The sequence below is a fragment of the Stenella coeruleoalba genome (genome assembly GCF_951394435.1).
Source record: "Stenella coeruleoalba genome assembly, chromosome: 15".
Classification (NCBI taxonomy): domain Eukaryota; kingdom Metazoa; phylum Chordata; class Mammalia; order Artiodactyla; family Delphinidae; genus Stenella; species Stenella coeruleoalba.
This window is the reverse complement of record NC_137161.1, coordinates 868,475-885,313: the sequence shown is the minus strand read 5'-3', so window position 1 is coordinate 885,313 and position 16,839 is coordinate 868,475. Positions and strand designations below refer to the sequence as shown.

The 16,839-nt window shown below is 65.5% G+C and overlaps 1 protein-coding gene across 7 annotated transcripts; it reads left to right on the top strand.

Annotated features, from left to right (window-relative positions):
- The first annotated feature begins 320 nt into the window (after positions 1 to 320).
- On the top strand, positions 321 to 11,930 carry ARFGAP1 (ARF GTPase activating protein 1). 7 transcript variants are annotated; one of them, XM_079945506.1, is made up of 14 exons: positions 321 to 467; positions 3,213 to 3,276; positions 3,460 to 3,569; positions 3,753 to 3,924; positions 4,290 to 4,390; positions 5,130 to 5,216; positions 5,674 to 5,770; positions 6,568 to 6,624; positions 7,748 to 7,780; positions 8,393 to 8,422; positions 9,122 to 9,178; positions 9,673 to 9,732; positions 10,278 to 10,354; positions 11,352 to 11,930. In XM_079945506.1, the coding sequence occupies exons 2-14, from the start codon at positions 3,217 to 3,219 to the stop codon at positions 11,695 to 11,697; spliced, it is 1,287 nt and encodes a 428-aa protein (XP_079801632.1). In that variant the 5' UTR covers positions 321 to 467; positions 3,213 to 3,216; the 3' UTR covers positions 11,698 to 11,930. The 7 variants fall into 7 exon arrangements, with proteins under 7 accessions (XP_079801632.1, XP_079801634.1, XP_079801633.1 ...); XM_079945508.1 differs by lacking the exon at positions 8,393 to 8,422 and having other exon boundaries at positions 7,748 to 7,768; XM_079945507.1 differs by lacking the exon at positions 8,393 to 8,422.
- Positions 11,931 to 16,839: the final 4,909 nt, after the last annotated feature.

Here is a 16,839-nt window from a genome sequence, read left to right as displayed (position 1 = left end):
CGCAGAATTCCTGCGGTGCCCTAAACCCGCGCATACCCTCCTAACCAGCCCCCTTGCGAGTAAACGCCCATGAATCGTTCTAATCTGAGCAGGCCATCAGTTTCCCGTCTGATCCTGACGGCGCACCGCTGGTGAGCACGGCTGTCGGTCCCCAGGCTACCGCGGTCCCCGCTGGACTAGCAGCTCTGACACAGCAGCCCGGAGGAGGACGCGTCCCCATAGCTACGGGGTGAGGCAGCGCTTCCGGCCAAGCAGGAGGGGAGGAAGGCCCGCCCCCGCCGGCCCGTCCCCGGCTTCCCGTGAGGCGTTGCGAGGCGCGACGTAGCCGGAAGCTGGTGGCGGTGGGGTGGGTGGTCGGCGGTCGTCTTCGGTGCGGTTCGCGGCGCGGCCGACCCCGGCCGGGACCCCGGCCCTGACCCTGGCCTGGCCCGGCCCGACCCGGCGCGCAGGATCGAGCCCTCTGCCCGGTAAGCGCGCGGCCGAGGCCCCGAGGCCCCGGCTCCCCTCGGGCTGGTCCACTGCCCCTGCCGGCGGCCGCCTGCGCCCAGACCCCCACCCGCTCCGAGGCCGCTGTCCGCAGGACCTGGAAGCGCCTCCCCCAGCCACCCCGGGGCTAGTCCACGGGCCCCCGGCCGTCCCCCCTCCTCTGGCCGCCCCCGCCTGGACCCACACGCCCCCGCAGCTCGCCCCCGGCCCCCAGCCTTCTTTCCTCTGAGGCTGTCACGGGCCGCTGCCCACCAACACCCCCTCCGTGGGGCGAGCCGGCCCTGCCCCGTCCCTTCCTTCGGAACCAGGAGCTGGTTTGGACACAGGGTCCCGTCGGGCCGGGTCTGAGCTTTGAAGGGGCTTCCACTCCTAAGAGGGAAGGGTCCTCCCCCTCGGTGTTGGAGAGGCCGGTCTGATCGGAAATGGCAGCCTCACCCTTGGTGGCCGTGGGTGATCGTCTTGGGGGAGGGAGAGGAAACCAAGAAGGGACTTTGGAATTCTCCGTCAGTGTCCGTGCGTTTAGGTAGAACTGTGCTTCTCGTCTGCCCTGTTCAACAGCTTCGTCGCTGACCACCCATGTGAGAGTTAATTGTGTCGTTTAGTGCAGGCCTAAGGGTTCCGCCATCCTCTGTTTCTGTGCCAGGTGGGGCTGTGATAATGGCCCGGGGGATAATTAGCATTTAAGTTGGCTTTGGCATCCCTTCCTGGGACCATTCCCTGCAGAAGTTCAGAAGTGATGGTGTTTTAAGTGAGAAACGATTGTTCTTCGGTGTAGGTGCTTCGGGGGCCTCAGGTGGTTTCTGGGAAAGATGAGCAGGATTTCTGCCTGTGTAACAGCCCCAAGCGGTGTCCCTAAGTCATCCCTTTTCATCTCAGGCATTGAGGAAGTCCCAACTTGAGGAACAGCGTTCTGCCGGCTGACAAGTGGCTTCTTCCTGTAAACCGAGAAGTGTTATTTGGTTCACCGTTTACTGAGGCCACGTTCACTTGCACAGAGCTGGGTTTGGTTTCAAGCATTAATGCAGGAGTTCTTGGATTATATTTCAAGACGAACTATAGTTTTGAAAGTTAGGGAGTGTTTGTTTTTTATGTATTAAAGTTAGCATTTCACAGAAGGAAAGGATTCTCACGTCCAAAAAAAGTTCCTTTTAAATCCGAGCCAAGTCATGTAGTTTTCACGTATTTCCCTTGCTGTACTTGTGCAGACACTCTCTCTGCCTTCTTTTACGCAGTTAGAAATTCAGGGCAGGCTCACCCCAGTTCTGACTTTTGTTTGCCTGGGTCCTGTTGGCCAGAAGGGGAGCCTCTGGGCAGGCACAGTCCTCTGGAAAGAGCTCCCAGGGGCCACCCATTTCTGCCTTCGCCCTGTGGGTGACTGGAGCTTAGCGTGAGGACAGGGTCCCGCCTGGATGGATTGGGCCGGGTGCTGGGTGCTGGGCAGGATTGTGGGTTCAGGTGTTTGCCTTCGAGACCGTCATGCACAGCACAGAGAAATACAGAGCAGAAAGGTGCCTCCGGCGAGCCCTTGGCTTTGTTTCCCTCAGTTACAGAAAGCAGACATTTGTCTCCTAACCTCAGCTGGCTCAGAAGTGGGCGTTGTGGGCGTTAGGCATCCTGGGGCTCCGGATTCAGGAGGCCTGGGTGTGGGGAGAGGCAGGGTCTCCTTGGGGAGTAACCGAAGGTGACTGCTGCTCCTGGGACTTTCACGCTCAAGCATTGGCAGGGAAGCTGGTTGGAGCAGTCCCTCACAGACAGCGGGGTGCAGGGTCGGAGGCTGGAGACACCGCCGGCAGCCCAGGCGTGTGGCTCTGTCCCTTAAGCGGCCTGTGTGTCCTGAGAGGATGCATGCTGCCGGGGGAGCTGGAGGGACAGCCTGCAGGTCCTGGTCACGAGGGAAGGGCCAGCCTGAGAGTCAGGCTGGGCATCCGTGGGGTTACTTTACTGCCGACACCACGCTGGGCTCCCTCCCCATCTCCCACCTGAAACTTACCGGGCCACCACTTGAACTTGAACTTTGCCGAAGCTAGGAGATCTATAAAGAAGTAAATGGGTTTTCTGTTCAGCTCAGGCTGTGTGGCTGCTGTTCCCCGGCAGTGTCCCCCTGAGATGCAGTGGCAGGTCTGCTGGTCCATAGGCCCCTGTCCTTGCCCTGCTGTGGCCATGCTGTCTGTCACCTCCATCCTTCAGATGGTCCCTGGGAAGCCAGCTTCTTCCCGTGTCAGGCGGCGCCACTGCTTCCGCCCCAGGCCAGGAGCCTCCCTGCACTGGTAGAAGGTAGAGGGGCTGCGGGGGCCGAGAAGGTGGGGCTCCCTGGCTTCGGATACTGTCAGCCTAAGTCTGATGTGTCGCCCTGAAAAGGGGAAATGAGATTTAACAGCCAGTCTGAGCACGTTTTGTGAAGACCACCCCTTGCTGTGAACTTCACCAGAAGACGGGTGTTTTTATAAATCGTGTGGTCTTGATGGTACATGATGAGCGGCCTCCAGTAATTGCGCATTGCCCCGAATAATCACGCTGTGGTTGGCCCAGGAGCGTCCAGACTGATCTCGGCTTTTCTTAGCACGTGGAGAGCAGGTTCCTGCAGTAAGTAGCCCTGTTCCCCGGTAGCTTCCAAGCAGCTTCACGGAATTTCTCGAAGTCATACTTTGTAGTGTGTTTGCGCCAGAAGTTGATCTTCTTGTGAAGTGACCTATTTGGAAGTTGAAAAGTTTGCTTTTCTCTTTCAGCGCCATGGCCAGCCCGAGAACTAGGAAAGTTCTTAAGGAAATTAGGGTGCAAGATGAAAACAACGTAAGTGTCCGCTTTTCCTTGACACTTGGCTTAGGTTTTGGGGTCCTCTCAGAGTCCTCCCTCCCTGTCACCGTTGGCCTCCCAGCCAGCCTCCCTCTGCCCCCTCTGGGGGCCCCCCATTGGGTCTTCGGGGTCCCCGGGCCCTGCCCCACCCCGGGTGAGTCGCCTGGGCGCTCTTCGCAGGTGTGTTTTGAGTGCGGCGCCTTCAACCCTCAGTGGGTGAGCGTGACCTACGGCATCTGGATCTGCCTGGAGTGCTCGGGGAAGCACCGCGGGCTCGGGGTGCACCTCAGGTCAGTGCCCTCTGCTCCTGGCCTGCCGCCTGGCGGGTGACGGGAAGGTGAGGGCCACCCACAGGCCAGCTCCTACCCGCTCCGGCGCTCTGGCACAGGAGGTGCACGTGTCTAATTCCAGACCGTTTGGGGTGGGCTCTTGGATGCTGGTACTGGTGGCGAGGTCGGCCCTCTGGTGTGTAGCTTTGTCCGGTCCGTCACTATGGACAAGTGGAAAGACGTGGAGCTGGAGAAGATGAAGGTCGGCGGGAACGCTAAATTCCGGGAGTTCCTGGAGTGTCAAGAGGTCTATGACCCCTGCTGGTCCCTGCAGGAGAAGTACAACAGCAAGGCCGCCGCCCTCTTCAGGGACAAGGTGAGCACAGGCCACCCGGCCGTGTGCAGGCTGCTCCGGCCATCGGCTGCTGGAGTGGTTCCAGGGGCTGAGATCTCCTGTGGGTTCTGACACGACACGGAGGCCATGTGCAGTCCACACACAGACAGGACGCGTGGCCCCAGCTCGCCCCACCCAAGGGGAAGCAGGTGGCCTGTGATTAGGAGTGCTGAGCCCTCCTCACAGCCTCTGGGGAGCGCTGCATCCATTCGGGGGGTGCAGAGGGGGCCCAAGAGCTTGCTCACTCTGCCCATTGTGAGAGCCCTGGCCCGTGGCAGCCGAGCCCAAGGGGCTGTGTGCAGGGCAGGCGGCATCCACGCTGCCTGACGCCCTGGCTCCCTCTGCAGGTGGCCACTCTGGCCGAAGGCAGAGAATGGTCTCTGGAGTCATCGCCCGCCCAGAACTGGACCCCACCTCAGCCCAAGACGCTGCGGTCCTCTGCCCACCGGTAGCTACTCGTCTGGCCTGTGGGCTCTGGGCTGGGTTTGCCCGGCTCTGACCTTAACTGTGGCTCAGAGTCCCTGTGCTGTTGTGGTAACAGCTCCAGTTGTGAGCCGTTTCTGAAAGTCAGTGGGAAAAACAACTTTTTAAGTTACAATTCAAACTTTTAGTAGAAATTCAACCAGTAAAGGTGCGTCTGAAGTAGAAGCGCCAGCTCTGTGCCCGCAGCACACGGCGTCTCTGTAGGACCCAGTTGGCTGCTGTCTACGTCTCCTGTCCTACTGAGGGCTGCCCACGTCCCCAGGGTGCCCCGCCCCCCTGGCGGGCCTCCTGTGTCCTCTCGTGGGTTGGAGGCTGGTGTTCGGGGTGACTGGTCTCAGAGAGAGCTCCCTGTTGACGCCAGGGGTGCCCAGCGGCCCTCCCCTCCACCTCCCCGTTGTGTGGCGAGACTCCGGTCGCAAGGGCTCCAGGTTCCTGCCGAGCGCTTGCTTTGGCCTCGACCCCTGCGGCCTCCCTGCAGGCACGGGCAGGCGTGGAGCTGCTGTGCCCCCCACCCCGGGCTGCAGCACCTCCCCCTGCTTCTTGCCGGCTTCAGCCACCGAGCCGAAGCCTGAGCCACCCTCTGCTCCACGCTTTGGAGGAGCCAGGTGTGAGCAGGTGGGCGTGACGGCGCCTCCCAGAGACCCCGTGATCCTGTGAGCGTGTGCCCACCCCGTCGGCCTCTGACCTCTGACCCTCCATTGCAGAGCCTCTGGCCAGCTGCAGAACTCCACCCCCTCCGCGGACAAGGCTTTCGAAGACTGGCTGAACGATGACCTTGGCTCCTATCAAGGGTAAGGCCTCCGGAGGGCTTTGGGGAGCTGGGGGAGGCCCAGGCAGACCTGGCCCCTGCGAGGGTCGGGGGAGGCTGCTGCCCACATGTGCAGGGGGTGCAGAATCGGCAGGCCTCCTGGGGTTCCGCCTGGCAGCCCAGGTTCGGGTGGGGGGCTTGAGTGGAGAGAAAACCACGGCTCACAATGCTGGGGAGCAGAAAGGACGTGCTTCCTTCCTGGAACCTGCCTGACCTGTGGTCGAGCCTGTCCCACTCTCTGCAGTGACTGGCTGTCGCTTTGGGTCTCGCCAGGTCCTCTGGCAGGTGCAGCAGGAGGGCCTCGTCCCACCAACAGGAGAGCCTGACCCCACACTGGGGTGTGGGAGCCGCACGTCCTCCGGGGTGCCCGTCCCGGGTCTGGGCACGTCTGCACCCCCAGCTGTCGGGAGCAGCAGGGCTGTTGCTTGTGTCCCCACCAGGGCCCAGGAGAACCGCTACGTGGGGTTTGGGAACACGGTACCGCCTCCGAAGAGGGAAGACGACTTCCTCAACAGCGCCATGTCGTCCCTGTACTCGGTGAGGATGCCCGTCCTGGCTGTCCCCCGCTCCCCAGGGGCCTCCTGGAACCTGGCCGTCCTGGGATCCCGCGCTGGCCCGTCTCACAGAGGCCCCCCTGCCTTTCTTTCACTGACGTCTCTTCTTAAAGCGCCGTTTATGGTGTTTAATCCCACGCGTGTTTTGTCGTTCGTTTACTTTGGCTACAAAACACATCCCTCAGATTTAGCAAGGCTCGTTTCCTCTGAGTGGAGCCCGCCTGGCCGCCCGCTCCTGGCAGAGTCTCCCAAGCATGTGGGTTCTGGGCCAGGGCTGCCCCAGGGAAGAAAGGGGCCGTCGGCCTGGCCCGCCGTGCAGGAGCCCGTTCTCCAGAAGCGCCTCCCAGGCTGTAGTGTGTGTCTCCGTGTCACCCCGCCCCGCCATGGGGAAGAGGCCGCACGCACTTGTCTTCTCAGTTCCTCGCGAGGGTCCCTCTGCGTCTCCTTCAGGTGGAACAGGCCGAGTTGGGATTTAAATGAAGAGTTTCTATTTCCAAGTTGCTTTCATCTATCTCGGAGGCTTAGGGGAAACAACCTTGGACTTAGAGGAAGGAGGACAGCTTTCAGTGCCCCCAGCGCCCCGTGGTCTGTCTGGAGGGGTGGCGGGGCGCTTCGGGGGAAGGCATGTCTCCAGGGAGCCGGGCCAGGAGCTGCTTCTGGGGCCCTGGCTGTGTCCTTCCCACAGACGTGGGTGCGAGGCGGCCGGCGCGTGTCTGAGGAGCACCCCCTTGGTGGCCACGTGTGGAGCCGCCACGTGGCTTGTGTGTCGCTTCCTTTCAGGGCTGGAGCAGCTTCGCCACTGGAGCAAGCAGGTTTGCCTCGGCAGCGAAGGAGGGTGTAAGTAGCCCGTCCCGTCACGCGGCCGCGCAGGCCGGTGGCTCTGGGGGACCAGGGGTCCTGACGGGGCTCAGGCCGCACGGCCATCTGCCCTGAGGGGGTTTCGGTGAGCAGCCTCTCGCCCTGGCGAATCCCCCAGGCCCCACGGACGTTATTTGTTGTGACGGTTGGTGGTGTACCGGGCAGAGCGGAGCTGCCTGCAGGGGCTGGGCTGGCTGCAGAAGGCAGGTGCCGGCGGGGCGTCAGGGTGACCCAGGCTTCCCTGCCTCCCCCTCCCCCGGCCCAAGCAAAGCCTGGAGTTTCTGCTGCTGAGTCTCCAGGGTATGGACAGCCCGAGTTTCCTCTTGCCCTCGCCTGCTCCTGGGCTTGAGGCGAGGCAGGATTTGGGGGTTTTGCCAGGACAGGCAGCTGGGCCGTGGGCACGTGCTCGGCTCCTGGCAGTGACTGGGTGGAGGCCAGGCGGGAGGGGCCAGGCCAGAGGCGTGTGCGAGGGTACGGGCCTGGCGAGGAGACCGTGCCGTGGCGGGGACAGGAACGCCCGGAGCAGGGACGGGAGGCCGCCTGGCAGGCTGACCCAGAGCACACGGGCCCTGGAGAGGCCAGGACGGGAGTTTCTGAGGGCTAGAGCCCAGGGAGGAGCCTGGCGCTGGGGCACCAGCGCTCTGCCACGTGGCCTCTGCTGATTCTCTCCGGGGCTGTGCGGGGCTGCGGTGGGGATCCAGGCCTTTCCCTCTTTGCTTATTATGAGAGCGGCCGGGGTGCTGGGCAGAGGTGAGAGGTGTGACCAGACCGCGCTCGGCAGCGAGGGGGAGAGCTCGCTGGAGAGGGACCTGCCCCACCTGTGGGCCCGTGGGCGGCCTGTGCGCCCTGCATTCCAGAGCAGGGAGGTGGGCGTCGGCCCTGCTCCCTCATCCTGGCTGCCCCTCCCCTGACGGCCTTCCTCCAGGGGAAGCGGATGTGGTGGGCAGCTTTGCAGGGCCCCTTAGAGCTGCTGTGGGGTGAGCACCAGTGCCTCGCGGCCGTCAGGAGACCAGCATGGGTGTCTGGGCCCCAAGGACGTGCAGCCCTGGTGGCCAGCGTCAGGCGGCTGACCAGAAAGCCCTCTCTCTGTGTTTCCTTTCAGGCGACAAAGTTTGGATCCCAGGCAAGTCAGAAGGTAACAAAGGAAGCCGCTGCATTCGCGCTCTCAGGGTTGCCCGTGCGTGCGTTCAGCTCCTGGCTCACATGCCACGTGTCACTTCGGGCGCCCGCGGGTTAGCAGGCGGAGGACGCTTAGACCCTGCCCCGTCCCTGGTAGGCGGGCAGCCATAGGCCCCTGGGCCCTTGGCCTCGTGGGGGACGAGGCTCTGTGCCATGTCTGGGCAACCGCACACGGGAGGCCCAGCGCCCCCCAGGGCACCGGGGTCTGCATCCTGTGGCAGCAGCGTGCCTCTGTCCCTGGTTAGCGCCCTCCCTTCTCGTGGGCGGCGTCTCGGGCCCTGGTGTTCGTCTTTTTCTCACACCTTGGCTGGCAGCCCCGGCGGTCCCGGCGTGGTGCCAGGCCGTCCAAGGAGCCTCTGGGGCCAAGGGCTGATCTCTTTGAGCCCCCATCTCAACTCCCTAACCGCTCGCTCCTACCGTGCTGGAAAGCTCCCAGGTGGGAGGTGCTGGGTCTAGAGAGCGTGCGGCGCCCACGGGACCGTGTCCTGGTTGTTGCCGAACACCGCTCCCACCGCCTCGCTCTCTCTCCCACCCCCACCCCCCGTCTCCCCATGCTGTCTGGGTGAAGTTCTGGGGTTCCAAGCAGCAGCCAGAGCTGGTAAGGCCGCGTCCATGCTCGTGCACGCCCCCCCCCACCGCGTGTCTGGCGCGTGCCCTGCTCTGAGGTGTCTGTGCCGCGGCTGCATGTCGGTGCTCCCTGTCTTCACGCTCAGAGCTGCTCCCCAGCCCGATGGGCTCCCGCGTGGCCCATCCACGGTGCTCGGGCATCCGCGTCTCAGGCAGGAGGCGCGGGATCCGGATCCTGAGGCTGCTGCTGCAGCGGTGCTGGGGAGTCCTATGCCAGTGGCGAGGGCCCCGCTCCGTGGTTGCCTCCCCTGTGTCCTGCCTGCCCCCCACCTGAGCTGCTGGCCTGGGCTCGCTCCCCAGCTCCATCCCCTTCTGTTCGAACTCCCGCAGGGCCCCTGGAGGGCAGGTGGGGCTTGGGATCCACCCGTTTGTGTCGGGGGGATGCCAGGGGCTGTTCTCCTGGGATGGATCCTGTGGGCTCCGACGGGCAGAGCCTGATGGTGGCCACCGGATGGGGTGGGCTTCCAAGAGCTGGCTGCCGTCCGAGCCCCTTCCCAGGGTGCGTAGGCCAGGGGCAGCGGTCTCCAGCCTCTGCGACAGCGCGGAGCATCGGGTGCTGGCGGGCTGCTCGCCGTCTGCAGCCTCCCCTCCGTGGGCAGGGCTCGCAGTCCTGGGGTGAACGTGCTGCCACGTACGCGGCTTTTTCTCATCGCATCTGTCCTTCCAACAGGCATCAGAGTTGGGCCACAGTCTGAACGAGAGTGTCCTCAAACCTGCCCAGGAGAAGGTAACGCGGGGACTCCGGTACTCGGCTGCGTGCGTCTCCCGTGGGCCTCATTCGGGGGGCGGTGGTGCTGGGAGGCGCTGTTCGGGCTTCAGACTCCCGTGCTCACTCCCCGTGTCCTCACGCATGCGTTGTGCCTATGGCTCTCGTCCCCCAGCCCAGCAAGGCCTGGCCTTTACTCTGCTCCCGCGTGGCTGTGTGTGTGGCCGGCCCCTCACCCCGGAGGAGGCCAAGGCGGCGAGAGAAGCTCCCAGGGGAGGGGGCGTGCGGTTTGCGGCCAGCGCCAGCCCGTGCTCGGGAGGCCAGCGGGGGAGGGTCCGGGCGAGACCGGCCCGGGCTGCGGTGTGGTCGGCTTGCTCCTCGCCCTCACTTCTGGGGAGGGGGCGACGCGGCGTGGAGACAGGTCCCCTGACAGGTGTCGGTGGGCGTTGTCCTTTGTCAGTAATGGGCAGCGGGGCATCTGCCTCGGCTATGACGATGCTGTTTCGATCCACCAGGTGAAGGAGGGAAAGATTTTTGATGATGTGTCCAGTGGGTTCTCTGAGTTGGCGGCCAAGGTAGGGAAGCCCCGCCTGACAGGCGGGCTCGGCTGAAAGCGTCGTCTCCATATTCCAAGGAGCCCGGAACCGCGAGCAGGAAGGGCTGGGCGCTTCACGCCCCGTATGGCTTCTTGGCCCGAGGGGCCTGTAGGACGTGAGGAGGGTCAGGTAGACGCTGCGGTGCCGACAGCCTGAGGAATATGGAAACGGCTTGACGGGCGCCCGTCACAGCCACTAACCTGTTGCTTCTTTTCTTTCTGCCCTTGTCTTGCTGCTGCCGACCTCCCCTGGTGAGTGCGCTGGGGGCGGCCGCCTTCTCTGCCTTAGCGCCGCTGGGGGCGGGGAGGGGCGGGTTGGCGTTTGTCCTGCTTCCCACCCAGGAGCTTCTCCGCTGAGCTCCTGGGGCCACAGCCTCTGCGTCCACACAGCGGGCATCCCACCGTCCCCAGCGCCGGGGCGAACCGCCCGAGCCCCGTGGTGTCGCCATGTTCCTAAACTTCACCCAGGTCTCAACTCTGCACTTGGCGTCAGAGCCCAGGCTGAGCGCCTACGTCTCCTTCCAGGTCCAGGGAGTCGGTAGCAGGGGCTGGAGGGACGTCACCACCTTTTTTTCTGGGAGAGCGGAGGACCCGTTGGACAGGTATACTGGCCCCCCTTCCCGAAGTGGGCCCCCTTCCGTGGCATTCTCCCCTGGGGTCTCTGGGAGGCAGGTGTGTCTCGCCCAGGGGCTCAGGGCTCACAGTGCAGAAACCCCTGGAGCCCTGGGGGTGCAGAGAGGCACGTCGGCCCCCTGACTTCTCGCTCTGAAGCCCTGCTTTCGACCTCGTGGGAGCTGCCACCATGCAGGGCTGGGGAGGGAGAGTCTCAGCCTCGCCTCTGTGGGACAGGCTGAGGGAGAGGGGGTGCGGCTGGGCTCTGACCCCCCTCCCAGGACTCCGGAGCATTCAGGGCTCCCGCCCGGGCCTTTCTGCTGCGAGCCCAGACTGGGCAGCCTTCTCCTTCTCTGACCCCAGGTGGGACCCTGGGGATCTGGTGGGGGGATGGATGGTCTCGGGCCAGGCCCAGAGCAGCGGCCGCTCCGGCAGTGGCGCGTGCTGTCCTGTCCGTGTGCCCGAGGCCTGGGCGTGTTTCCCATGCTCGCGGACGGGATGCCTCAGCGCTTCCCCCTCTGCGTGCTGTCCGCTGTGCTCAGTGGTGTGACTGTGGTTTGAGGGACTGAGGGACTCCACGGTGCAGAGAAGGGTCTGGGTTTTTTTCCCCCTTAATCGTTGCAGGAAACCAGCGCTTTACATTTTCCTTCAAAACATCCTGCGTTTGGGTGGGACTGGTGGAGAGTGGGCTCTGGTGGCAGGAGGCCTGAGTCCCTCCCACAGGTTCCACGGCCTCAGCTCTGTGGTGGAGCCGCCCTGAGGCTGGGTTTCCTCTGCCCGAGAGCGAGAACAGCGGCTCTGGGACCCTGAGTGGCACTGGCTGAGTGCCCTGGTTGGGGGTGGGGCTCTGGCTGGGGGCTTGGACTTGGCCTTGACCCCCGTTCTCTGGGGAGGAGCCTGGGGAAGACCAGGCAGCTCAGGGCCACGACGGCAACCTTCTGGACCTCCTGGTTCTGGGAGCCGCTCAGAGACCGCTCTCTGTCCCAGAGCCCCGGAGGGCCGGAGCTGTCAGAACAGCGGCGGGGACAGCTCCCAAGGCACTACCGACCGGAACTTCTGGGAGGCCTTCGGGAGCACCGACCCTGCTGGGGCCCACAGGTCCCCAGGCAGCAACAGCTGGACGTGTGCAGACCCCTCCGCGGACAAGAGGAGCTCGGATGGCTGGGACGCGTGGGGCTCGGGCCCCGCGTCTGCGCCCAGCAACGGGGGCGGTGACGTTGGTGGTCGGGAGGCCTGGGGGGCCGGGGTGGAGGGCAGGGCCAGGGCCAGGGCCGTCAAGGAGGCGGCACCGCCGGCCGCCGTGGACGACGGCTGGGACAACCAGGACTGGTAGGGCACAGCGGCCGCACCGCCGCCTTGCTCCTTTCCACCCAGGAAGCGCCGGCCGCTTGGGAGGACAGCCTCGGCCGGGACCCCAGGGGCGTGTGCCTACCTGTCCTGGCTCTCCTGGAGCCCCGGGCCGGGCGCTGTCGCAGGAAGTGCTCCCTGCTACTGCGGGGGCCACCCACGCCCAGCCACCACCCCCAGTGCGCTCGGTAATAAACGCCCTCCCCAGTGGCGCACGCGGCTGCCCAGTGACCGTGACTGAGGCCTGTCTCCTTGAAGCAACTTTCACTTCTCGGTCGCTCTCGTTCTTTCTTCCTCTGGAAGAAACTGCCTGGCGTTTGAGAGCCGCCACCTGCCCCCTGCCCTCCGCTCCCCAGTCTGTCTCTGCACCAGTGCTGGCCAGCGTCCGCCCGACCCGAGCACCGCCTTCCTGGCCTTGCCGTCACCCTAGAGCCCGTCATCAGCTCGGGGGGGTCGTGCAGCGGTGCCCTGGTACCCCGGCCTTCCTCGCAGCCCCTCTTCCCGCCTCCTTGCACTGTGATTTGGATCTCACTGTCGCCCAAGCCCACTCGACTTTGATGGCTGTGCGCCGGCCACCTCGTTCTTACGGTCCGGCGCTGACAACCACGTGACACGACGCCGTGCTCAGTCCTCTGTCCCCGCGCTTGTTTCTGCCGGCCCTCAGGCCATTCAGCCGGGCTTCCCCCAGGCCTCCTGTGTGATTTGTGGGCCACGTCCCTGCTCCCTGCCCCGCGGGACGGGCCGTCCCCGTGTGGACAGCCAGATGGCAGTGGCTCATGTGGCAGGTCTGCAGCACGGCCACCCACACTTCTCCCCAAGGAAGACGCCCAGTGGCCAGCACCTCTGCCTTTAGCTGACCCTGAGGGTCTCAGTCACTGAACCAGTAGTCTGCCACACGGATCTGAGGTCAGAGATCAGGCTTAGGGTGATGAGAAAACCCAGGTCAGCCCGGGAGCCAGGGTCAAACGTGGCCTGCCAGCCCGAGACCAAGTGTCCCAGAGCAGAGGCACTCAGGAGGGCCAGGTGTGAGGTGTGGGTCCTCACCAGGGCTGGTGGGCTGCACTGCAGGCAGCTCTCAGATCAGCGCCGGGCCGGACGAGGGGGTGCAGTCTGTCCTGACACTCTTGTTTCCACGCTGTTGGGATCGGGACTCTGGGGTCCCGCCCCGGCCCTGAAGGCTTCGGGGGCACCTCGTTCCTGTCGATTCTGGTCCAGGAGGCCCTGCCCCGCAGGCCGTGTTCAGCTGGAGTAAGTTGCCCTCTGCCCGGGAGCCCCTCGCGCTGATGCGCATGGCCCTGAGGCTGACTGGTCTGAGATGTGCTCTGCTCTCAGGCATCACGTCAGGACACTAGGTGGGTGGCCCGAGACCCCTCACGGGCAAAGGACAGGCGCCCCTGCCGTTCTGCAGTTCTGTTTGCTGGGCCTGGATAGTGCCAGGCCCTCTCCTCCCGGCTGGGTTGGCAGTGAGGGCCTGAGCATCCAATCCAGCTCCCTTGCCACACACAGAGGCATCTGCGCGGCACCCTCGTCCGGGGGAGAGGGCAGTTCTATAAGGACAGTCCGGCGCTCCCCTGGCCCTGGGTAGACTTGGGGCCGCCAGCTGGCGGTCAGCCAGCCTGCGTCATCCTGAAACTGCCTGACCGAGGGCACCTGTGGCCGCCACGCGGGGCCGACTGGAGGCTCCGGGCTGGAGCTGTGTCTTCTGGGTGGTTCTGTGCTGTCCTGTCCCAGAGCAGCGCTATGGGCAGGGGGGCCCCGTGGTGAAGGCAGTCGGGTCTGGGTGGGGAGGCGGGTCGGGAAGCCAGGGCGCCGTGTAGGGCGGTCCTGGATCCTTTTCTCAGCTGAGCCCCGGTCATGCTGAACACACGGGGCCTCTGCCTCTCCGGACAACATACCCGTCGGCTGTGAACCTGCCCTCGGCCCCCTGGCCGCTGCGTGCTGTCCTCCCCAGATTCCGGCTCCAGGAGGCCAGGCCAATCCACCAGCTGAGGCCTGGCCAGCTTCTGTCACCTGTTTGCCCCAGACCTTCTGGCCAAGACACCACGACTGACCAGCAGACACCTAAAGGCAGCCCTTGCCCAGCTTAGCTTCCTTTTCCAGAGCTTTCGCAGGTGACCTGCGCTACCCAGTCCAATCATCTCTCCAAGCCAGATGGCCCTGCCCAGCGGGCCCAGGCCTGCGGCACACCAGATGCTGGTGGCTCTCCTGGGACTCCACGCCCTGAGCCAGTCCTGGCAGGAAGATGGGGAGTAGGGCTTCTTGGGCACCGTCTGCGGGGCTTTCTGGGCAGTGGGGGTCCTGCTCTCTGCACCTCCTCCCCAAGGGGCCGGGGAGGCTCTGCTCAGCACTGAGGGCCGGCTTCTCGACCGGTCAGGGCTGGGACTCCTGGGGCCACCTCCCCACTGCTGGGGCTGGGGGAAGTGGGGCCGTTGTTCGGGGTCCCCACCTGCACTCTAGAGTGAGGGCCGTGACGGCCGTGCCGCTTCCAGAAGGCCGACGGGACTTGCCCAGCAGGGGCAGCCTGGCTCTGTCCTGCCTTTCTGAGCTGTGACCGTGAGCAGCTTGTGCCCTGGCTGAGCCCTGACGCTGCTAGGTGGGCTGCGCGGCCTCGGGCCTCGGGCGTGGAGCACGTGCCAGGTGCAGGGACTCCTGGGTGGGCACATGGGTCGGGGGCTGCCCGGAGTCTAGCCAAGAGCGCTCAGGACCCGCTGGCTTGCGAGCGTGGAGAGCGGCACCTTGGTGGGCTGCGTGAGTGTGCACACGCATGTTCCGAGCGCCTGTGAGCCGTGGACGTGGACAGACACGTGTATGCCAGTGTTTGTGTGTCTGCGGCCACCAGGCCAGGCGCCCTCTGCCGGCCTCCACTCGGGACTGCAGGGCCTGCCTCTCCCCACCCCCCCACCCCACCCCCACCCCCACCAAGCGCCGGCACCCAGTGCAGGGCATCCACCGGCACTGCGGCGTCCGGCGTCCAGCCATGGGGCCGCAGGCATGGGCGGCTGGCTCCCAGGCCACGGCAGGTCTCAGAACTACCTTCGCCTCGGGTCCTCAGGCCCCTCCCAGCTGCAGGAGCACCAACCGCAGGGCAGGACTGGAGGCCAGGAGGGGCTCTGAGGGTCCTGGGTCAAGGCCGGGAGCTGGCTGGATCCTGCAGCGCCTGCCCAGTGGCTGGGGGTCGGAGAGGGGGACAGGAACCTCCAGGGGCGTTGGGAAGGGCCCTGCCCCTCCAGCAGCATCCAGCCCCCGACCTTTGGCCTCTCCCAGTCTCCAGCGAATGTCGACTGGCCTGTGCTGCGCCCACCTCTCCCAGAGCACCTCTGCCTCCAGAAGCTGAGCCCAGAGCGGGGGCGGGGTGTGTGGGGGGGTGGGGCCAGAGCCACCCTGGCAGCCACAGAGCAGCTGGGGGGAGGGGGCCGGTCCGGTCCAGGTTGGGGTAGGGTGGTTCTGGGGGGTGAGTCCTGGGGTCCAGTAGGGGTTGGGTGCTTGGGGCCCAGGCTGGGTGCCCCCCCCCGCCCCCGCAAGCCCTGGTTACTGGGCCCAGCCTGCGGGGAGCCTAGTCGGTTGGGGTGGGGCCTTCCGGGTGGGTGGGGAGGGCTGGGGGAGGGGCTGTGCTAGGCGGGCCCTCACGGACTGCGGAGGGTTGTAGAGAAGGGGCAGGTGCGGAGGAGGCGTGGGGGACGGGGCACTGGAGAGGAACCCGTGAGTGGCTTGGGTTTGGGGTCACGGGTCTTGGGGCGCGTTGTGAGGCTGGCGTGACCCTGGGGTCCGGGGGCTGCTCCAGGCTGCCAGAGATCCCCATGCCCATCACCCACAGCTTGGTGCCCAGGAGCACACGTGTGACCTTGGTCCCTGAGGTGCCCGCCTCGTGGGCCTCTTTGGAACAGACCACGTGGAGTGAGGGATAAAGGTGTTTGGCCCCTTTGTGCCTTGGATCCCGCCCTGCGGTGCGATGGGGTCCTTTACACTGGGACCTGTGTCCCCCATGCTTGGAGAGCCGTCCTGGGCAGCAGATGGGAAGAGTGGAGAGCTGAGGAGGGGGGCCAGGGGAGGGGGGCAAGCCGCGGGGTGGGCGGGGGGTGGGCCGGGCAGTGACGTCGGAGGAAAGGGGCCTCATAAGCCACGGCCTCCCTGTGGATGCAGCAGGACCAGGGTAGACGGGAGTGCGCGGGACGGAGGGACGCTGCTCTGGGACTGGAGCAGGTTGGTGACTCGCCTCAGGGCCAGCTGGACGGGGAGGGGCCACCAGGGGAGGCACCCAGGTCTGTGATCTGAGGATGACCTTGCCCTTCCAGACAGGGTGGGGGCAGGCTCAGCGGGGGCGGGCTCAGCAGGACCGGATGCACAGTGTTGGGCTGGGGAGGGGGTCTGGCCCCCCAGGGTCACAGGGGTGGAGGAAGGAAGGCGCTGCGGAGGAGTCCTGTTCACAGCCTTGAATTCTGTGGGGAGGGGAGGGGCCTGGCTTGGGATCTGGGGTGCCCGGATAACCTGTGCACCATCCTCTAGCCCATGTGCAGCCCCGAGGACCCCCTTGAGCTCCACTGCCCTGGGTGTGTCTGCGCCGGGGCTGGCCGGAGGCCTGAGATCCTGCACTACGTTCCCCTCTGCTCTGTCAGCAGAGGCCCAGAGGCAGCCCCCCAGGACCCAACCCCACCTTTGGGGCTCCCCCCACCTCACTGAGAGGCCAGCTCTGGAACCAGGGGGCTGGTTGTCCTGGGTGGCCGGTCCTCAGCCAGGACACGCCCCTCCTGGGGCCAGCAGGGGGAGCGGCACAGCTGGGGTCCTGCTCCAGCAGGGGTCCCGGTCCCAGCTCTGATGCCACTCAGGGCTGTGGGCAGGGCCGCCCCCCACCTGGCCTTGGTTTCCTCCCCAGACCCCCTGGCCCTGACAGTGGCCACCCCAGGCTGGTCTAATGACAAGTGAGTGACCAGGGCAGCAGCCAGGCCCCGAGCTGGCCTAGCTGGCCTGTGGAGAGGGTCCGGAGGGCGGGACGCAGAGGGTGCGGGTGGGCAGACGGAGGGCAGCTGACCTCCCGATCCAGGAAGCTCCCCCAGGCCTGTGGGATGCTGGCCCCTGGGGACAGGAGGGCAAGTGGCTGGAGGCCTCCGGGTATGGGCTCGGCCCCAGGCCT